Source organism: Salarias fasciatus, chromosome 3 (assembly GCF_902148845.1).
Source record: "Salarias fasciatus chromosome 3, fSalaFa1.1, whole genome shotgun sequence".
NCBI lineage: Eukaryota > Metazoa > Chordata > Actinopteri > Blenniiformes > Blenniidae > Salarias > Salarias fasciatus.
In genome coordinates, this window is record NC_043747.1 from 67,507 (window position 1) to 91,171 (window position 23,665).

Sequence of the window (23,665 nt, forward strand, 5' to 3'; positions counted from 1 at the left end):
GTGACGTTCACATACGGGCACTTTCACCACGTAGACCTCTGTAGGTAGAACATCATACACCTATAGACATAGATACAGAGCTGCACAAGGTAGACGGTTGAGACAATGTGCAAACCTTCACAGAAATACCAGGAACAGTAGATTAGTACACATACAGTGCAAATTTATAATGAAATAAGCCACATAAAAAGCAGGGACATTAGATACACTTTAATTGTGCTCTTTATGTCCATCTCATTTTTTTCTTTTTCATACAGGTGGGCCCCATGGAGACCCAGGGTCTTATTTTCAAGGGGGAAATGTCGGTAGCAGCAACACAAACTTACAACAAACAATCCCTAAAACAAACGAATAGCTGACATAAAACATAAAACATGTGCAAACTGATATAGATCCTCTCACCATCCGTTGTACTTTAAAGTCTCCAAGAGGAATGAAGGTGGACAACTTCACTTCCTGCTGCAGGCAGAAGGACAGAGCAGGAAAAGGCCTTTTGGCTCAATTCGGTCCGGACTGAGGGGATGGTGAGTGTGATGCAAGCCAGGGAGTGGAGGCTGTGATGGGACCGTTTCTGTGCCATGTATGTGGACAGATAAAGAGGGAGGAGTCCGATAATGGATTTCTAAATATAAATGTACCAATACATGGTTCTCCGTGCAGACAGGAAAGCCCAGTTTACCATAGAGTGCAGTGTGCAGTGATGTGTGAGAGGTTTACAACCAGTTATCTGTGGCCTCGAATACCCACTAAGTTGCCAAAAACACCATCTGAGTAACTTCAAACACTCCCTGAGTAGTCTCAGACACCATCTCAGTAGCCTCAGACACCATCTCAGTAGCCTCAAACACCCTCTCAGTAGGTTCAGACACCATCTCAGTAGCCTCAAACACCCTCTCAGTAGCCTCAAACACCCTCTCAGTAGCCTCAGACACCCTCTCAGTAGCCTCAAACACCCTCTCAGTGGCCTCAAACACCCTCTCAGTAGGTTCAGACACCATCTCAGTAGCCTCAAACACCCTCTCAGTAGCCTCAGACACCATCTCAGTAGCCTCAAACACCATCTCAGTAGCCTCAGACACCATCTCAGTAGCCTCAAACACCCTCTCAGTAGCCTCAGACACCATCTCAGTAGCCTCAGACACCATCTCAGTAGGTTCAGACACCATCTCAGTAGCCTCAGACACCATCTCAGTAGGTTCAGACACCATCTCAGTAGCCTCAGACACCATCTCAGTAGGTTCAGACACCATCTCAGTAGCCTCAAACACCCTCTCAGTAGGTTCAGACACCATCTCAGTAGCCTCAAACACCCTCTCAGTAGGTTCAGACACCATCTCAGTAGCCTCAGACACCATCTCAGTAGCCTCAGACACCATCTCAGTAGCCTCAGACACCATCTCAGTAGCCTCAGACACCATCTCAGTAGGTTCAGACACCATCTCAGTAGCCTCAGACACCATCTCAGTAGGTTCAGACACCATCTCAGTAGCCTCAAACACCCTCTCAGTAGCCTCAGACACCATCTCAGTAGCCTCAGACACCATCTCAGTAGGTTCAGACACCATCTCAGTAGCCTCAGACACCATCTCAGTAGGTTCAGACACCATCTCAGTAGGTTCAGACACCATCTCAGTAGCCTCAGACACCATCTCAGTAGCCTCAGACACCATCTCACTAGCCTCAAACACCCTCTCAGTAGCCTCAGACACCATCTCACTAGCCTCAAACACCATCTCAGTAGCCTCAGACACCATCTCAGTAGCCTCAAACACCCTCTCAGTAGCCTCAGACACCATCTCAGTAGCCTCAGACACCATCTCAGTAGGTTCAGACACCATCTCAGTAGCCTCAAACACCCTCTCAGTAGGTTCAGACACCATCTCAGTAGCCTCAAACACCCTCTCAGTAGGTTCAGACACCATCTCAGTAGCCTCAGACACCATCTCAGTAGCCTCAGACACCATCTCAGTAGCCTCAAACACCCTCTCAGTAGCCTCAGACACCATCTCAGTAGCCTCAGACACCATCTCAGTAGGTTCAGACACCATCTCAGTAGCCTCAGACACCATCTCAGTAGGTTCAGACACCATCTCAGTAGCCTCAAACACCCTCTCAGTAGCCTCAGACACCATCTCAGTAGCCTCAGACACCATCTCAGTAGGTTCAGACACCATCTCAGTAGCCTCAGACACCATCTCAGTAGGTTCAGACACCATCTCAGTAGGTTCAGACACCATCTCAGTAGCCTCAGACACCATCTCAGTAGCCTCAGACACCATCTCACTAGCCTCAAACACCCTCTCAGTAGCCTCAGACACCATCTCACTAGCCTCAAACACCATCTCAGTAGCCTCAGACACCATCTCAGTAGCCTCAAACACCCTCTCAGTAGGTTCAGACACCATCTCAGTAGCCTCAAACACCCTCTCAGTAGGTTCAGACACCATCTCAGTAGCCTCAGACACCATCTCAGTAGGTTCAGACACCATCTCAGTAGCCTCAAACACCCTCTCAGTAGGTTCAGACACCATCTCAGTAGCCTCAGACACCATCTCAGTAGCCTCAAACACCCTCTCAGTAGCCTCAAACACTCTCTGAAGTGCCTGAAATACCCCAAAACAAACACTAATTTACACAGCTGTATTCACATGTTGATGTTCAAAGCTCTTTATGAATCACATCACGTTTCCCCTGTGAGAATACTCAACCAATGTATGAAGAAAGAAACCAGCAGGGCTGATTCTCTGACTCCAAGAGCAGCTGTAAAAAAACACACCCAGCTGTGGCTGAACCTGACCTTCAGCTCCACATCTGGAGACGTCTGAACTGGACTTTCAGCTCCACATCTGCAGATGACTGAATTGCACCTTCAGCTCCACATCTGGATATGACTGATCTGCACCTTTAGCTTCACAACTGGAGACGTCTGAACTAGAGCATCAGCTCCACATCTGGATATTTCTAGACAGGAAAGAAAGTTTTCAGTTCTGCTCTGTAGTTTTTTTCCTTCTTCTTTGTGAGTGTATGGATGTAAATCATACCTGGTGGTCCACTGTGGCCTGAACACTGCAATCAGTGTCACTGCTAAGTCTGTGAGCTGCATGAATATTTTCCTCCTGTCAGTGGATTTGTCAGTAAAATGTAGAAATTCATGGATTTATGGATTTGAAATCACTAATATGATTTCATAGACCTTAATAAACTAGTGTGTTCTTGAAATGTAATCATTCAAAGCAGATAAATCCAGACAGTAGCACTTCAGGAATGTTGTAGATTGTGATTGGTAGATGGTTCCACATCTTAACATCCACCTGAACCTGAACACTGTGAGCATTTCAAAGTTTTTTCTTTGGAATACTTTACCATTTGACTGCCAACTTACGGTATGTGTCCAAACAGGCTAACGCAAATGTTTAAATCTGTTTTAACTCCAGCAAACACATTTTTTTCTTTTTCCTTCAATGATTGATTTTGGCCTGCCAATACAAATGAACAGGCATTAATTAATTTCTCTACAAGTGTGGATTAAACAGCTTTAGATATATTTGGAACCTAACAGAATTTAAGTGTCCCATCTCATGATTATACTAGGAAACTGAAATGAATAGGATCATGCAAACTCCAAGGCCTGGAACTGAACCATACAGTAAACAGTATTTACCACTAAATGTGATCAATGTAAAAAAAAAAAAAAAAAAATCAAACAGTTCACTGAATCAACCACTTCTCATACAGTGAGGGGAAACTAATGTACAGTGGAATAATATTCCCCAACAGCATATAGGATGAAGTCACCATCACTGTAGTGGGGTTTGCACAATTAGGAGAATTCAATAGGTAGAACTGGTGAAATATTGGTCATTCTAGCCAGTGCAACTAATGCAAATTTCATGTGTTCATTGACACGAAAAACACTTACCATTTCCCCTCTTTATTTTAAGGATTGCCATAAAGTAAGAAAACATGAGTACTTGTACAAAATGAGTCAGCTTGGGTGTTTGAACTAAGTCATGATACATGAGAAGACTATAGAGAACAAAACATCCACACACCAAAGTATGAAAATGTTGTGCCTTCGCCTCTCCAATCTTTATTGACTCCACAGGTGACTACAGACTCTTTGCTCATGTTAGTCCAGCGGTTCACTGAATTTTAAACATGCTCTGCAGGACATGCAACTACAAGAGAGATCATCATGGTTTGAATCTGTGTGTTCAAAGCACACTTGTCTTGTTTGAGTTGGAGTGTATCACTGGGAATATTAAAACCTAACATGTACACCATTCACTCTGAAACAACCAGTTAACAGCTAAAAACCATCAAAAGCACAAAGTGCAAGCTCCCAGTGTGAGCTTTATTGAAACAACACAAAAGCAAATTTCAACTGCAGCACCAGAAAATTATAGGCAAAACAAAAAATGAGCTTCTTTGAAGCCACTTTTAAAAAATACCCCAGGTGAGTAAATGCAAGCTCAACCATAAAAACAACTCCTAAAAGGTGTTCTACTCTAAGACATTTAATCACATGATGCAGACTTCGTCCTGAGATGGTACTGCAGAAAGCACCTCAGGTTATACAGTCTTCTGCTGGCCCTTCTTCCCAATCAAAGACTTGTGGATGTGTGGGATTACACCTGCAAGACAAACAATGGATGGAGGTTGTAAACAGGCAATCCAAATGGAGCTGAATTATACACTGTGCTTAATATTGCTGTTATATAAACATATTAACGGAAGATGCCATAATGAAATGCAACCGTTTCTAATGGCTCATTTTTCTCACCTCCACCAGCAATAGTGGCCTTGATAAGTGAATCGAGCTCTTCATCTCCTCTAATAGCCAGCTGCAAGTGGCGTGGTGTGATACGCTTCACTTTAAGATCTTTTGATGCATTTCCTGCCAACTCCAGAACCTGAAATTGGATATGATTTCAATTATGTGATTTGTGTGTCACAGAAAGCACGCAGAGACGAGGAGGTTCCTACCTCGGCGGTGAGGTATTCCAGGATAGCGGCGCTGTACACTGCTGCGGTGGCTCCCACTCTGCCGTGGCTGGTGGTTCTGGACTTCAGGTGTCTGTGAATACGGCCCACTGGGAACTGGGACAACGGGACAGAAAACGGGCCATTAAAGCAGAGAAACGAAGGCAAAAACGGCTGCCAGACGAATAACTTGTGCGGCTCAGTGAATGAACTGTGTGCAAACCTGCAGTCCAGCTCTCTGCGAGCGCGAAATAGCCTTGGTCTTGGTCTTTCCGGAGTCCTTACCAGCTTTACCTCCAGCCTGAAACACACCAAATTCACAATGAATGCTCCGCTGACGGCCAGTCACATCACAAATGATGGAACAAACTCGTAGTGGAAATTAACCGCGTCGATCAGCTTTTCTGTACGAGCGACCGGTTTGCTAAATGTGGTCAAACGCAAGTTAGCCACCAAGCTAAGCTATTGTAGCAGCTAATGCTAGCGCTACACAGAAGCGAGTCACAACAAACCAGCCATCGTTTATTTACTACTTTGCACCAAAATACTCTAACTCAATTCACCACATAACATATGGTACACCATATATGCACTGCTACAACGGACGAGTTGAACTCACCATGTCTGGAATTAGCGATTGATTTCTAACGCCGCTACAGAAAAAAGCCGCTGCTCCCGAATTCCGACTGTTGTTTGAACCAATCTCCACCCACAGCCCCGCTCTGAAGACCGCCGCGGACATCCGGGGAACTGCAGGACGCACGTCAGCCAATCAGACACCGAGGCCATTTTTTGGCGTGGTGATTGACCAATGAACGGCCAGAAAACTCTCGTGCGGGAAAATTTCAGTTCACAGTCATAGACGTTAAAAATAGATTAATAGATATATGTAGATAGACAAAACGCAGATTTAAAATAACCCCGGGCATAAGTACACACATAGAAAATAATTGAATTCAGTTATTCCAGTTTCTACGCCGCTTCTTGCTGTTCCTGCTGGGGTGCTAAAACCAATCCCAGCTGATAATCAGAGATTAGGACTTCGACGTATCACAGTGCAGACACACTCACATTCACACACGGACATTTTAATGCCTGAGCCACCACTTATCCCCCGACACATTAGATGCAAAGTAGAGCGGAAAATAAAGTCCAACATTGAAACTGATTGGAAGCATTTTTTATTAAAATATTTATTGAAGGGTGTGTGTGTGTGTGTGTGTGTGTGTGTGTGTGTGTGTGTGTGTGTGTGTGTGTGTGTGTGTGTGCGCGCGCGTGTGTGTCACTTCCAATGCTCAAAATCCTTCGCTCATTACAAACTGCATTTGTTGTTTTTATACTAAGTGATTAATCAATGCACAGCATCTTCTGAAGCATACAGAAAAGTACTAGGGGAATGCGAGAAAAGAAGGAGGTATAAAAAAAATAATTTTGCATTTTGAGAAAAAAACGTAATACAAGGTCGAAATGTTTTTTTTTTCTCATGGAGAAAATTAAAAGTCAAAATACAATATTGAGATGTAAGCTGGCCTTTTGAAATCACAAAAAAAGTTTGAATTTGACTGCTTCTACAAAATGCCTTGCAGGCAAATTGATGAAGTGGTGAAACTTGTACTTTAAAATCGGCTTTAGTTACAAAGAAGTCCTTTTATTGTTACCTCACAAACACAGTGTAGTCATCAGTAATGCAACATTGAGAGACTGTGCCAACAGCTGTGTCTACCACACCCATTGCTGTCTTTTAGAGGGTTTCCAGAGCGACTGCATAAAGACAGAGGTGCAGAAAATGGGCATGCTGAAAACACGCCTTTTTTTTCATTGGCACATCTCTCCTCTCCTTCAGTCACCTGGATGAATTTTAACAAACTTATATGCATGCTCAGTTTTGATCAGAGCACATAAGGGACAGATTCAACATGTTTCATTTAGCTTTATTTTAATTGTAGAGTGCCGTTGCCATAATGTGGTGCCAGAATTTAAAATGCATGAAAAAACAGAAATGATGAGAAGCGTGTATGACCACCTTCGAAAGTTAAGTCGAACCAACCAATCACTAAAGTAACCGTGTTACTGTGGCTCAGTATCACTACTGCTCACTATGAATGCTGTCGATTATCACGAATGCTCAGTATCACTAATACTAAGTACGACTGCTGTCCACTGTTGCAGAATGAATCAGTGATGCATTCTCGATTTTGGTTGCTTTGCTCCCATGACTTGCTTTTGCCAATCGCGGCACGAGGATGCAGTATAATATTATTATTTATTACTATTATTTATTTTAATATCCATAGTTAACTAAACATTAATGGTTCTGATGTGATATATGATAGGTATTTTGCAAAACAAAGCACATACATGCATAAATTCAAATATATGACAGAGAAGTAGAGGCAGATTGTTTTAATAACATGAGAAACATATGAATACATTCAACATGATAGACAAGTTACAGATCTCAAAAAGAGCCAGACAGAATTCTGCAATAAAAAGTACATTTTCAAGTTATACAGAAAGAACATGACACCACCCTGCCCCAAACCACATACCAGAGCATTTTCCAGAAGAACACCCGACCGAGCAGGAAGATATCCTATCTCTGGTCACTGAATATAGCCAAAATGTGGGTGAATGGAGATTGATGCTCTTCAGCAGTTCCACCAGACAACATATCCACCGCAGACAGGGAAACAGTGGAATCATCGGCTGCTATATTTCCTGTTTCACCAGGTGAGAAACTACATCCAACTGTTAGACAGCAGAAGATAGCCTGGAACTGGCGTGCAGGTGGATTGTTATTTCAGCTACCTTGTATGTAAAAAAGGCCCCTGAGACATACATTACTCACAAGACAAAAAATACAAAGATATTAACCTTAACCATGTTTTCCAAATTGACTGTAATTGAAATAACATCAACCATACCTGGTGCTGGGATTGAATTAAACAGGAGCCCAGCCCAGCCAGCGGCCCTGGCTGAACCTGTAGGCGCGCAGGGCCGCCTCAACCTCCCAGCAGGCCCTGGGGCTGAGAGGTTTTGTAGGCCCTACTCTATTGTCCCAATCTACATCACAAAATGCATCCGTTTCTTTCATGACATACAAGTGTTAGGTTTCCTTCTTTAGCCAGAAAACACCAGCATACTTTTATTAATTAACTTACACGAACACAAAAGGCACTTTGTATAACAACAGTAAATAAGAACTTATGTTGATTATCTAAAACCAAGGCCGGTGAAAGTTTGAAAATCAACACTATCAGAACAAAATTAGCTTTTTCTGGCCTACATACACACCACAGACACTCACCCACACACACATCTGCATACACACTCAGCACCATGGATAGTGACAACAGACTGATGTCTAAACATTCAGTCATTCTAATTCAAACAATTAGCAGCCGTCCACAACAACTGAAACCCTGCAGAGGCAGCAACAAGCAGAGCACTGTCTTTTCGAAGTGCTCGTCTGGTCTTCTTTGCAGAGAATGCTTTGAATATATGTCCTTGACATCCAAATCATGAAGGATATCATACTCAATGGACCAGGGTTCATTTTGACATGAATTTTTCATTTAATTCTTCTTATTCACTCACCAAAGCCTTGATTTAGTTAATGTCACATTTTAGTTTTTTAGTTTTGTTTCGTTTTAGTTAAAATTTAGTCTGTGGAAATTAGTTTTAGTCTTAATTTTAGTCTTGATGAAATTTGACAGTTTTGTTGTACTGTAGTAAAGATGGATAGATAGATAGATAGATAGATAGATAGATAGATAGATAGATAGATAGATGGATAGATAGATAGATAGATAGATAGATAGATAGATAGATAGATAGATAGATAGATAGATAACTTTGTTGTCCCATTGGGAAACTTGTCTGGGGCAAAGTGCTACATCAACATACATATACATATAAAAACAACACAACATAAAACCACAGTAGCAGAAGTGCAAAAGGATATTTGTCACGGTTGTAAAAACTCCACTGTAAGTGTAGCGGCTCTGTACTCTTTCTTGCGTTGTGATGGAATCAGCCAGGACACTCGATCTCTTTGGCATCGATCCGCCGTTTAATTCTGGTAAAAACACACGTCATCATGTACTCTCACAGTCGTGAAGTTTGAAAACATGCTAAAAATACAAAAGAAAATATTAACAATAAAGAAAACGTGCTAAATTTGTTTAGCATCTCATTTCCACCACTTACCACGGCGCCGGACACAGCAGACTGAGAAAGTTATGTGGGGTGAAACACCCCAAGTCTGCAGGGGCTCGAGTGTACGTCACATCCGGTCACCATGGGAAAATTATAATACTGCACAATATTAGATGGCAAGTGGAATCAATTTTTACTCCACTACATAAGCATATTTTCAATTATGTTTAGATATTTAAATTTAGAATTAAATACATTAACTTCAGATTATTTCTGTAAATTCTTACAACAAATGACAACCTGCAAGAAAAAAGCTCCTATCATAATGACCAGCAGATGCCGGTAATGCAACCAATGGGATGCAAGCTGCCATAAAACATCACAGAAGAAGAAGAATTAGGGATCCAAATTATCGAGTAATTCATTAATCGATAGTTTTTTCATCTTATCGATCGATTATCGATTAATTGATAAGCGGCAATTTTTCTGCGAAGCTGAATTTCCCTCTGAATCAATCTGTTCATTTCTACACAATGTTGTCTTTCTTATGAAAGAGAAAATGCAAATCATATTACTTAACAAAAGATTTATTCTTAACAGCAGCGAACAGCACATTCACAAATGGAACAATGCATTAACAAGGCTAATTTAAGGCTTGAATTAGAAGCAAAACAAATAGAACAAGAATGAAGGTGACTGTAACTTGAAAATAAATTAGTGCACTGTCTCTTATTTAGCAGTATAATAAAATGCATAAATCTGAAAAGAAATGAAGTCACATATGGACTATTAGCACCATTTATAATCCTCCTTTACATTAAAATACAGGCTGCCTGGAAACGACTAAAAACATCCCTGAGAATAATGGATGCGCCCATAAAGAAAACAAAAACATCCGTACCATGGTGGAGCTCACTGCAAAGTGTGAGACTTATCTAAATTTTTTTTAATATATGAGCACTCGTCGTCCCGACGCTGCAGTGATGCAGGCTGAGCTGCTCACAACACAGCTGAATGTGACGTATTGAGGTGATAATTTAGCGAAGTTGTGGAGGAGTTGTACTTTAAAATACTTCCACAGATTGTGCATTTGGCGTCTTTGGCGTCATGAACCAACTGAAAGTGGCTCCGTACCGAACTCCGTCTTGTCGCCTTCATCCTGCCAGCTCACCGCTTCTCGTGTTACCGCCGGATTCTTCTGTGTTACCGCCTGTGTGTCAAAGACATTTGGCGTCATGCGCGCCCTCATGCGGGCTTGAAGGGAATTACAGGTTCAAAACGCAGTTAATTGCAAGTAATTTATTTTAATCGAGTAATTTCTTATCAACAATTAATCGATTAATTGTTTACATCCCTAAGAAGAAGAGAAGCATAACAACAACAAACACGGCACTGAGTGACAGTGCTCCGGTGCTGCGTCCCCGTACTAGAGCCGGTCCGGAGCCGGTCCGGAGCCGGACCGGAGCTAGACCGGAGCCGGACCGGAGCCAGGCCGGAGCCAGACCGGAGCTAGACCGGAGCCGGACCGGAGCTAGACCGGAGCCAGACCGGAGCCAGACCGGAGCCAGACCGGAGCCGGACCGGAGCTAGACCGGAGCCAGACCGGAGCCGGACCGGAGCTAGACCGGAGCCAGACCGGAGCCAGACCGGAGCCAGACCGGAGCCAGACCGGAGCCAGACCGGAGCTGGACCGGAGCTAGACCGGAGCCAGACCGGAGCCAGACGGGAGCCAGACCGGAGCCGGACCGGAGCCGGACCGGAGCCGGACCGGAGCCGGACCGGAGCCGGACCGGAGCCGGACCGGAGCCAGGCCGGAGCCAGACCGGAGCTAGACCGGAGCCGGACCGGAGCCGGACCGGAGCCAGGCCGGAGCCAGACCGGAGCCGGACCGGAGCCGGACCGGAGCCAGGCCGGAGCCAGACCGGAGCCGGACCGGAGCCGGACCGGAGCCAGGCCGGAGCCAGACCGGAGCTAGACCGGAGCCGGTCCGGAGCCGGACCGGAGCTAGACCGGAGCCAGACCGGAGCCGGACCGGAGCCGGTTCGGAGCCAGACCGGAGCTAGACCGGAGCCGGACCGGAGCCGGACTGGAGCCAGACCGGAGCCAGACCGGAGCTAGACCGGAGCCGGTCGTGAGGATGGTTGTAACCCAGCTTGTCGGCCAGCGTCAGCTTTTTCGTCACATTTTTACTCGTCAGTTCATAATGTCTCGAGTTTTTATTTTAGTTTTTGTTGTCATTATTTATTAAATTTACGTTCTCGTCACAAATTAGACACAAAGAATTCTGTGAGCTATGGGATGCTCCTCAGTAATTCGTTTTCTCGTGATTCTTTCTCGCGAACCACCTTTCGCTTGTGAGCACCGCTCTCGAATTTCTTTTTCTCCGTCATTTCCACCTGTCACTCAAGGGGTGAAGCTTGATAGACATAGAAGTACATAGTGCTTATCACAGGGGTGCAAACTCAGTAAAAGAAAATGGTTAACACCTTCCAAGGCAGAGAGATCATTAGTTTGTATCCATTTTCTAGGAATATGCTGTTTTTTCGTTTGACTTAAACTTGCAGACACTCAGCTAACTAGGAACTGTGTCATTGCAGAGCTGACCATTTTAGCTCCATTCTAATCTAATTTGACAGACTGGCCAAAATATCCAAAATATCCAGATAGGTGTTAGTGCTTCCACACTCTAAAGCCAATGCTGAAAGGGTTTTTTCCTTGGTAGATTTTAACAAGGCACAAAGAAGGAATAAATGTGGATGGAACACTGTCTTCCATCATGGTCGGTGTGGAGCCATCAACTCCCGTGCTGAAGGCTTACAAATTTGCCACACAAGATTACAATCAAGGGCAGCACTAAGTAAGATGAGACCTGAAGGCTTCCAAAGCAGCATTGCCTTCAGTACTAATAGAGTGCCCTGTTTCAGTGGTTTCTCCGTTGTAATTCCCACCATCGCCACCAGAAACCACGTCTCACTCTAAAGTATTTTCAAAACTTGGGAGCCCTGCAGATGACAAAGGATACTTGTGAAGTTGGATGATTGAAAGCCAGCAACCGTTGGAAGACATCCCACATGATGATCATCTGGACAGTTCATGTCGGAAAACACTCCATATTAATTACTTATTACTTATCTCCTGCTGGTTTCCCCAGCAAGAGAAATAAGCTACATCGTTGTGTCTTTTGCACCCAGATGAAAATATACTGCCATTGCAGAAAATGATGACCTGAGCTTGAGTCAGTTGTTGGGGGAGCATAAGCTGTATTTTAAAGAATTGCACTTCACTGGTTTCTGTGTTTGACCTCTGAGTTGACTGCATCTGTTTTCATATGAAAAAAACCAGAGTCTCACCACGTTTTTGAAGTCCTTGCAGAGCACTGGTAATCTATCCAGTTAAAAAACTCAGCAGTATTCTCCCACCAAACAGTTTTTCACTTTTTTTTTCATCTCCACAGAGACTGACATAAGAAATTCTCACGCTCTTGGGTGCTCTCATCTTCCTGTGAGCTCTTTCCTCAGTCTTGCTTGACTCTCCTCATAGTGCTGTTTCTGTGTTTTTGTACTCTGGGGGGAGACACTTTGGGGGTGTTTTCGGTGAGTACATAACTATATCACAAGGTTAAAACATACAAAAAGTGAATTTTGCATGATACAGCCCCTTTAAAGTGGGCCAAGGTGGTGGCTGCTCTTTATTAAAGCTGCCCTACCTAATTCTCTGGATTTGAACTGTAAACCACGCCCCTTCTTCACGCCACTCTCACACAGTCCCTCCCTCTCCCTCTCCGGCACTCCTCCGTATGCGTGCACAAGACTGCGCCGACGTACGTGCAGCGTGCACTCCATGTCTGCCAACATGGCTGTTTGCTCTCGACATTTTCATAAAGGCAAGTAAGCCAGTTTATTTGTTTTTAAGCTATGTTACTGAAAATGTGGTTTCTCTCTGAATGAAGCTACGTTAGCCGCTAACGGTTAGCACAGCTGCGAACTAGCTTCACCCAGCTGCGAACCAACTTCACTTGTGGAATCCAGTCAGCGGAGGAGGGCAGTGGAGAATCACTTCATGCTACATCTGTTTATTTTATTTCTTCATCTGAAGTTTAAACTTTACGGAGGGAGTGACTTTAGAGATCCAGTCAGACCTGCTGTCCAGAGGAGGACACGTCATGTCAGTTCTGTCCTCAGACAAGTGGAGACAAACACACACTCCCTGGTACGCTGCAGCACACATCAACACATCAGATTTGATTTCCTTTTGAGAACAAACATACAGTCGTTGATTTGTTTGCTATAATTGATCAAACTAAATTTACAATACATCCTAGAGAACAGAGTCAGCAGCTTGTCAGTCAGACGATGTTCCAGCCTGAGAAACAATCAGCACAACCAATCCAGCTGCACCCGTCTGTATTTACAGTCCTTGACTCCCAGTCTGACCTGGTAGCATGTGTGATTAACTTACCAGTGTGCAATGTCATGCAAGCACCCAGGGTTTACCAGCTCTCTCAATAAAACCTAACATGTTTGCAGGTCAACCAGCCTATAATGGAGACTGATCCAGACTGGGCTCCATCTGGACACACATCGGTCACACCAACAAATGCAGCTCTGCAAGGCAATTTAGGTGGGAGCAGCTACGTAAAGTGTCACCGCAAGCACCAGAGACGGGAGTCCACCGGGCTGCAGAGACTGGAGAGCTGCAGACCGAGGAGGGGACGGCGGAGCCTGGACAGAATCACCAGAGTGAGGACTGACCCCTGATGCTGAGGAAGACAGCAGTCGGCTGGTCACAGAAGATGACACACACACACACACACACACACACACACACACACACACCGGTCAGGACGCCACACAGACTGTTTATAATATTTGTGGAAGTACCTTTTTGTGTCTGACACACAATAATAAAGCTTGTCACTGACACTTTGAGTCTTTTGAGTTACTGCTTTTAGTTAGCACATAGGTAACTTGATAATTATCTGTGCTCCTCATTAGTAATTACATCTGGATACTTTAGTGAAGACAAATAGTGAGTATGGGGAAAAAGTACTGAAATGACAAGTGAGACATTTTCCTTTCACTTGGTATGTAATGTTTTTCACACTCAACAGCAGCAACACAATGATAAATAAAAACACAGCAGAGCTACATGCATGGCAGCTAACATCCATGAAGCATGTCATTGTCACATAATGTGTTGTGGTAAATGTGTCCCACATTGGGTTTTTTTCTTTGCATTTGCAGTGGTGAGGTCAATTTTGTTTCCCACTTCTGGTCCCACTTTTCTGAAGCTGCTTGGTATCGGCCAGTGTGCAGGCCGTCCAGTCACAGTTGTCTCTCTGCATCTGACAGCCGCCTCCAGCTTAAACAGCATAGCTGCAACATGTGAGCACGTCTCTGCTGTTCCAGTCATACATGTGCAGTGACCAGCTGATCTGGCTCGTGATGGCTCCTGATGGCCCAGGCCTCCAGTGGTGGATCCTTCAGACGGTGGGAATGCAAGACCTGTAGACAACACGTTTAATTTAATTTAATTACCGCCAACATTACCACTGTTTCTGGTTTACAAAACAAGGACAGGGTGACAGGTTTCTGTCTGTGGTTAGACAAGGTGATGCCTGCTATAAGCATTCATTTAGAACTGCTTCACACTTGATTGATGTATGATGATAATAATAATAATAATAATAATAATAATACATTTAATTTCACAGCGCCTTTCAGAACACTCAAGGACACTTTACACAAGGTTAAAAACATTACAAATAAAACAACAGACAATAGGGATGGGACGAGATCTCGTGTCACGAGATCTCGCGAGATCGCAATGCCGCGAGATCCCGCGAGATCGAATGCCGCGAGATTAAGTACGTTTATATCAAGGCAAACACTCTTTATTAACTGGAATATTGACGGAATGATACATTACAAGGCGCACAGCCATATAAACACGTGCAAACCCCTGAATATGCTCATATTCATATTTAAAAATCCGGTCGAAAAGGACATGAAATACTGTTCTGCGCATGTTCTATTTGCAAGGAATCTTGGTCTTTTGAGTCCACAAACTACTTGTGATACAGTTTAATTGATATGACGTAAAGAAAATGTGCGGAAACGATCGTTCAGTTCTTCTCTTTTATTGAAAAAACGGTGCATCGCATCAATGCACATTTTACCTCGTCTTGCCGGCTCACACTCTGTTTCTAACAGCATGCAGAGAGAGCCTGCAGCGGCTGCGGCGCCCTTCTTCCTCTGTGGTGTCTGTGTAAAATAAGGTTGAACATGCAAACAGCGCACCTAGTGGCATTAAGTGCAAATGCAGTCATGGCGTCGTTTGTGCGCCGCGGTTTGAATGGGAACAGGGGAACTAGGCGGCCGCCTCGGGCGCAGTGTAGAGCGGAGGGCAACGTGGCCGTACAAGGGGCACTCCGACCCGACACGCCATGTTCCGACGCTGCATGTGAGTACCGCGCTGCCCCCCCCCCCCCCCCCCCCCCCCCCCCCGCCCCGGTCTCGTGTCGTCTCGATCTCGTGGACTCAATCTCGCGAGACATCTCGTCCCGTGAAATTTGTGTCTCGTCCCACCCCTAACAGACAACGTAACAGCGAAAAGAGAGGAGTTACAGTGACAGGCAGATGAAACAGGAGGGTTTTGAGTATGACAGCAAGGTTTTCAATGTTGGACAATGACCACTGTTTTCTGGCACGTGGGATGTGAATGTGAGGTCATTTTGTCATAATAATACAAAACACAAGTCTTTTATTACCCTCAGTTAAAACTAGTAAAGCAAATCAGAGAAAACCAGCATGTCCTCCACCCAGGACTGGACTGGCGGTCAGGTGAGCTCACCTTTGCGGTCACGACTGTGTTGTTCCAGCCCTTCGGTCGAGATGCGATCACATCCTGCACCCAGCCATTCGTCAAATGTCCGTGCGCTTCCAGAGATTTATAATTTCAGAACTGCTCACACGTGTAGGCGCCGACACCGTAAACCAGGCAGTTTGTGAGTCCAGCGCTGAAGTCGGAGGCAGCAATTCTTGCAGACGGAGTGGCGTCATGGGTCATGTGACTGCCCATAGCAACCGTCCTCAAGGTGGAAAAACTACAGCCTCACGCAGTTCACTGTGCCTTGTGCGTTGTGGTTTTAGGTGCTATTGCAGTGTAATTTTACATTTGTTCAGTGCGTGGAAGGTCTTGCCGGCTATAGATGGCCCACACACACTACGACCAGCTTTCTGGGGACAGTTTGGCCCGATATAGGACAGAATTTGACATTGTGGGTGTAAAAGTGTCCCTTCAGACCCCCTGCTGACGAATAGATGACGGTATGTGGGAATTTTTTTAGCAATTCATCTGTGAAGCGGCGCTGTGTGAACAGCCGTCTGCTCCGCTCCGTCTGTGTGTATCATTACCTCCTGCAACTAAGTAGTATCATAGCATCGTGTTTAAAGCGCCGTCAGTTTACGTTCACGTGTCATTGTGCTGTAAAAAACAGTGAACACCGGACATTTTCCCGAATTTATAAAACCCGCCGGACGCCCCCGACAGGACGGAAAAAGTGGACATGTCCGGGAAAAAGAGGACGCTCGGTCACCGTCTCCATACAGCCCAGGTTAGAGGAGGAGACAGTGCAGGAGGAAGAGGAGGAAGAGGAGGAAGAGGAGGGCAGGGTGGAAGAGACAAAAAACACTGAAAATGTATCAGGAGTAATAAATACATACCTGAAGTAAAATGAGCGGAGCACATGTGTAATGAGATGTTGGGTGCCAAGTTGTTGTGGAGAGGGGTCAGACCATTTTCTGAATTCGATGTCGACTTTCTATTTATAGCTTGCAGCCACAGTCGGTGCGTTTCGGGTTCCGTACACTCACTCGGTATCGTATAAAATGACAGAGTAGGATTTTTTTTCTTTTATTGTTGGTGCAGCCGACCACACAACGACTTTTAACCATCTTAGAACTTCCCCCGTATTGTACGTCTTTACTCTGTCTAAGCGAGCGGAGACGAGGGCTTTCCCCTTTGCACTGGTTGCTATGGGCGACGGACCCGGATGTTGGCCAAATGCCCGGATGTCCGTTTGTATGAATGCGGCATCGGAGCTCCAGTCTCTGGTTTTCAGGTCATATGGATCGATGTTTTTAACTGTGGACAAGTCAGCCACACATCGGTCCCTGGCCTCCTGTGTAAGTTTGTCTCTGTACCGTTTCCTCTCGTTGCTGTTATTCTTCTCCATATGGGAAAATGCCAAAAAGAAGGTAATGAAATCACTGTGGTGCGCTCACTGCTCTGTTGTTTTCGTATACCATGCCTCCAAAATGGCGAATGGGGGGGCGTGTCGCCGGTTTGGTCACGTGTCTGCAAAGGACCAATAGTCATTTTTGTGAGACTCCTATTTTATTAAATTAAACTATCAGTTCTATTAATCAATCAAAAATGAACAAGCCATCTGAAAGCGATGGTTTTACTGCTGAATTCTATAAGAACCTGGCTTCTGAGAACCTGGCTCCTTTTTTAAGAGGTTTTTGTTGAAAGCATCAGTAGAGGGTCTTTGCCTCCTACTTTAAGTCAGGGTTTAATTACACTCACTCCCAAAAGACCGTCTCATGTTAGACAATTGCCAAACTATCTCCTCACTAAACAGAGATGACAAAATATTTGCTCTGGTGTTAGCCAATAGACTAAAATCTGTATTAGACACCACTATTGATGAGGATCAATCAGGCTTATAATAATAGACATAATTGGCATTATCATTACAAGACATATTTCTAACAATGTGAGATGAATCTTTTTAGATGGTGTGACATTTTAATTTAGTTAGTTGAAGATGATAGTTTTATCCTTTGTATTTTATGCACTTTATACACTCTTAAAAATGTTGGTTAAAAACAACCCAATATGGTTTTTTTTTTTTGTGATTAACATTTTATTAAGTTTTCCAATACACCACTCCATTGCAAATACAAATCGCAACAATTTCACTTCAGTACAATAGTAGAGCAGTGGCAGAACAAAAACTGACAATACAAATTAAAATAAAATAAAGTAAGATAAAATAATAAAATAAAAAAATATATATGCAAATAAAATCAAATTAAATAGAAAAAGAGGGGAAGGGGACATCTGGCTGGCAATTGTCTGCAACATGTAAACTATTTCTCACCCAGTGACCATATACTCTCCTTAGCTCATCCAATTCTGACCTTTAGGTTGGTCCCTGCATCTTGGAAAGGTACGATCCCCACTTCAGGTGAAAGCTCTCCATTTTATTCAGCAGTTTGTATGAAAGGCGTTCTAGTGCAGCCAATCTCCCCAGTTGGTTGTACCAAATAGTAACGGATGGTGTGGAGGGGGCCTTCCACTGAGAAATAATAAGTTTACGCCCCAGCATTAGAGCGGTCTGCACCCATTCAGCTGTACTGGATGGAAGATGTTTGAGGAGGGATGGATCACCTAGAATAAATAATCTAGGTAGGAAAGGAATGTCCTGCTGTATAACTGATTTGATAAATTCATAGATGTCAGTCCATAAACCCTGGATTCTTGGACAGTTCCAGATCATATGGGTCAATGTGCCCACCTCAGTCTACATCTCCAGCAATCTGGGGCCTAATTTAAACCAACACTGGTTAAATATTGGACAGAAGACATGCTGGGTTATTTTGACCCAACAAGTTGGGCTGGTTTCCTTAACCCAACCACAGGCTCAACTTCACTACACTGTTGGATTCTTTTTACTCAATCAGTTGGGTTGCTAATTTCTAATTGTTAATTATATGCGGGAATTTTCTAGTTAATTATATAGTATTGCAGCATCAAGCAGTGACTGAAGGCAAGAGACAAGGCTTTTAACTCCTCTTTGCTCAACCAAGGCTTTAGTTCTTACAACAATTAATGCACACCAGTAGAGGTGTCCCCGACTAAGAATTTCCATAGTCGAATCTGATTCGTCCGATTCTGCCAATAGTCGACTGATAGTCGAATCTATCATCTTGTTTGGCGGAGGGGGGGGAGCCGCGGGGGCCGCGGGGGCCGCGGAGCGTGCCTACACAGGGCGTCGGAGCAGCGCAGCACAGTGCAGAGCGGCGCTCACAAGGTACACGGAGCGTCGGCGCGCCTATGCCTACAGCCGGCCCTGACTGCACTAAGAATAATAAAAAAAAAATAAAAAAAATAAATTAATTAAAAAAAACAGCGCAGCCAGGTAAAACAACACTTATTTTTTTCCTACACACTGAAACACAGACTGGAACAAAGTGTCGGTGACTCTAAACATCAAACAAATGAAGTGTAGTTCAAATGACCAGAACCAAACCCTCTTCTAACAAACGGGCTAAAGCATGTCATTTATTTATATCTATAATCTCTGCAGATAAGCTCACATTTTTTGGCTAAACGGTTTCTCACATTATCTGCTCAAATTAAATGAAAGGCTTAATTGCTCTGTGTCGGTCCGTTTTGCAGCGCAGCATCCACGCAAAAACAAACACTAAATTAAATAGAATTAGCCTTTTAGATAAATAAAAATAATAATATAATAATAACCTAAAATATTACAATTAAACGAAATAAAAGCATCAGCATTAAAAATGAGAATTGAGTAACAGAACCGTCTTTTATTAGCCCAATCATCTGGCTACTGACCCATTTAATGTGGAAAGCCATGTTGTTGTGAAGTGATATGAAAGGACACAATCTGCATTTGACTTTTTTTGGATCATCTTTGACTTGGTCTGAAGTTCTGTTTTTTTTCCGACATTGTAAGACTTTTAAAGTTCAACCAAATCACCACCGAGATGCTGCTCTGTGATGGAGCTCTGCGCAAAATCGGATTGTGCCACTCACCATGGTGGTTCATTCACAAACAGTAAATAGATAGAGTATTGAATAAAAGTACAAGTTAAGTAAATTTTTCCACAGTATGTTTGATAGGCTAACATGTATATCAAATAGGCTTTATATCATGTTTATTTGGAAAAAACAAGCAATTCTATGTAAAATCAGTCATTCAGCACCCCCATACAGCTGGAATGGAACGGTCCTCTTTTAATAACCACATTTTTTCGATGCTTCGACTGCGTGATTGCTAGTCGAATCAGGCCCCTTCGAACGAATCATCGAATCGTCGACTATCTGAGGACACCCCTACAAACCAGGAACATCTCACACTCACCAACAAACAAAGATGGTGGCTCGCAGGCCCCAGGTCACTCCCCTAGCAACCCCCCTGGCTCACGGTCCGACACATAATTAAAAATAAATGCAACACAAAAGTGGCAACTTTTAAGCACACAGAACAAAAAGAACAAAAAGACTAAACAGAACTCATAATAAAGAAGCAATAAAAACCACATATGAGCCCCCAAAACGGCCCAAAAGTCTTGAACAGTTCTTCCCATAATCCCTTGCATCTCCCCAGGGCACAGTGACTTGCCCCAGCGGCCCCCGCAGCTGCTACAATATTGATATGGTCATTACTTATTGATTAAATATATTCTGACACAAAAAAATGAGAACATCATTTTTTGAAATTTAATATTCATAAATTACAAAATATTTCAAATAACTAAATTAGTATTGTGATGCTGGAGCGGCGACTTGAAACAGAAATAACGAGATTTCTTTAGATTTCAACACATCAGAGCTTTATTGTTACAACAACTAAGCAGCTGGAACCACCCGGACACCACCGCTGCGCTGGCTATCCCTCTAGCCCCCGGTCCGACCGGACGCAAACGAAACCTAACTCAAAGAAACGGAAAAATGGCAACAGCACACAAAAATACAACTGCTGAACACAACCATAATCACGGGAAACACAAATGAACACAATCAAACATGAAACATGGCCAGAAACAGCCCAAACAGTCCCTACCCATTTAAATAAATCAAATAAATCAAATCAGAAACAACCCAAACAGTCCCTACCCATAGTGCTTTGCAGCTACCAGCATGGTCATTTGGGGCAGTGACCCCCAGAGGCCCCCACAGCCGCTACAGTATCATAAATATTGAACAGTGATTTACAGAAATTTTTTTTTGAAACGAAGCAGTTAAACTATCCATCCATCCATCCATCCATTTTCTACCGCTTATCCGGGGCCGGGTCGCGGGGGCAGCAGTCTCAGCAGGGATGCCCAAACTTCCCTGTCCCCAGACTCTTCCTCCAGCTCCTCTGGGAGGATCCCAAGGCGTTCCCAGGCCAGCCGAGAGACATAGTCTCTCCAGCGTGTCCTGGGTCTTCCCCGGGGTCTCCTCCCAGTGGGACATGCCCGGAACACCTCCCTAGGGAGGCGTCCAGGAGGCATCCTAAACAGATGTCCGAGCCACCTCAGCTGGTTCCTCTCGATGTGGAGGAGAAGCGGCTCTACTCCGAGCTCCTCCCTGGTGACTGAGCTCCTCACCCTATCTCTAAGGGAGCGCCCAGCCACCCTACGGAGGAAGCTCATTTCGGCCGCTTGTATCCGGGATCTTGTCCTTTCGGTCATGACCCAAAGCTCATGACCATAGGTGAGGGTGGGAACGTAGATTGACCGGTAAATCGAGAGCTTCGCCTTTCGGCTCAGCTCCTTCTTCACCACGACGGACCGATACAACGACTGCATCACTGCAGCCGCTGCACCGATCCGCCTGTCAATCTCACCTCCATCCGTCCCCCACTCGTGAACAAGACCCCAAGATACTTGAACTCCTCCACTTGGGCTAGGGTCTCTCCACCAACCTGGAGGGGGCAAGCCACCTTCCTCCAGTCGAGGACCATGGCCTCGGATTTGGAGGTGCTGATCCTCATCCCTGCCGCTTCACACTCGGCTGCGAACCGCCCCAGTGCATGCTGTAGGTCCGGGTTCGATGAAGCCAACAGGACAACATCATCTGCAAAAAGCAGAGATGAAATCCTGTGGTTCCCGAACCGGACCCCCTCCGGCCCCTGGCTGCACCGAGAAATTCTGTCCATGAAGATTATGAACAGAACCGGTGACAAAGGGCAGCCCTGCCGGAGTCCAACATGCACCGGGAACAGGTCCGACTTACTGCCGGCAATGCGGACCAGACTCCTACTCCGGTCATACAAAGACCGGACGGCCCTTAACAAGGTTCCCCGGACTCCGTATTCCCGGAGCACTCCCCACAAGACACCACGAGGGACACGGTCGAATGCCTTCTCCAAATCCACAAAACACATGTGGACTGGTTGGGCAAACTCCCACGAACCCTCGAGCACCCTATGGAGGGTATAGAGCTGGTCCACTGTTCCACGACCAGGACGAAAACCGCATTGTTCCTCCTGGATCCGAGGTTCGACTATCGGTCGGATCCTCCTCTCCAGTACCTTGGAATAGACTTTCCCGGGGAGGCTGAGGAGTGTAATCCCCCTATAGTTGGAGCACACCCTCCGGTCCCCCTTTTTAAACAGGGGGACCACCACCCCGGTCTGCCAATCCAGAGGCACTGTCCCCGACCGCCACGCGATGTTGCAGAGACGTGTCAACCAAGACAGTCCCTGCACATCCAGAGACTTAAGGTACTCAGGCCGAATCTCGTCCACCCCCGGTGCCTTGCCACCGAGGAGCTTGCCAACCACCTCAGTGACTTCAGCTTGGGTGATGGACGAGTCCACCTCTGAGACCTCAGCCTCTGCTTCCTCCACGGAAGACGTGGCGACGGGATTGAGGAGGTCCTCAAAGTATTCCTTCCACCGTCCAACAATATCCCCAGTTGAGGTCAGCAGCTCCCCACCTCCACTGTAAACAGTGTTGGCGGAGACCTGCTTTCCCCTCCTGAGGCGCCGGACGGTTTGCCAGAATTTCTTCGAGGCCGACCAATAGTCCTCCTCCATGGCCTCCCCGAACTCCTCCCAGACCCGAGTTTTTGCCTCCACAACTGCTTGGGCTGCAGTTCGCTTGGCCTGCCGGTACCCGTCAGCTGCTTCGGGAGTCCCATGAGCCAGCAAGGCTCGATAGGACTCCTTCTTCAGCTTGACGGCAGCCCTTACTTCCGGTGTCCACCACCGGGTTCGGGGGTTGCCACCACGACAGGCACCAGAGACCTTACGACCACAGCTCCGAGCAGCTGCTTCGACAATGGAGGTGGAGAACATGGTCCACTCGGACTCAATGTCCCCAGCCTCCCTCGGGACATGAGAGAAGCTCTCCCGGAGGTGGGAGTTGAAAGCCATGCTGACAGAGGGTTCCGCCAGACGTTCCCAGCAGACCCTCACAACACGTTTGGGTCTGCCAAGTCTGTCCGTTTTCCTCCTCCGCCAGCGAATCCAACTCACCACCAGGTGGTGATCGGTCGACAGCTCTGCCCCTCTCTTCACCCGAGTGTCCAAAACACGCGGCCGGAGGTCAGATGACACGACAACAAAGTCGATCATCGACCTCCGACCTAGGGTGTCCTGGTGCCAAGTGCACTTATGGACACCCCTGTGCTCGAACATGGTGTTCGTTATGGACAAACTGTGACTAGCACAGAAGTCCAATAACAGAACACCACTCGGGTTCAGATCGGGGAGGCCGTG

At 45.3% G+C, this 23,665-nt stretch overlaps 1 protein-coding gene across 1 annotated transcript; it reads right to left on the minus strand.

The window, feature by feature from the left end:
• Positions 1 to 4,057: 4,057 nt before the first annotated feature.
• On the minus strand, positions 4,058 to 5,706 carry LOC115385893 (histone H2A.Z). Its single transcript, XM_030087974.1, has 5 exons — positions 5,603 to 5,706; positions 5,207 to 5,284; positions 4,987 to 5,100; positions 4,784 to 4,913; positions 4,058 to 4,634 (listed from the first exon to the last, which is right to left on the minus strand). The coding sequence occupies exons 1-5, from the start codon at positions 5,603 to 5,605 to the stop codon at positions 4,573 to 4,575; spliced, it is 387 nt and encodes a 128-aa protein (XP_029943834.1). The 5' UTR covers positions 5,606 to 5,706; the 3' UTR covers positions 4,058 to 4,572.
• Positions 5,707 to 23,665: the final 17,959 nt, after the last annotated feature.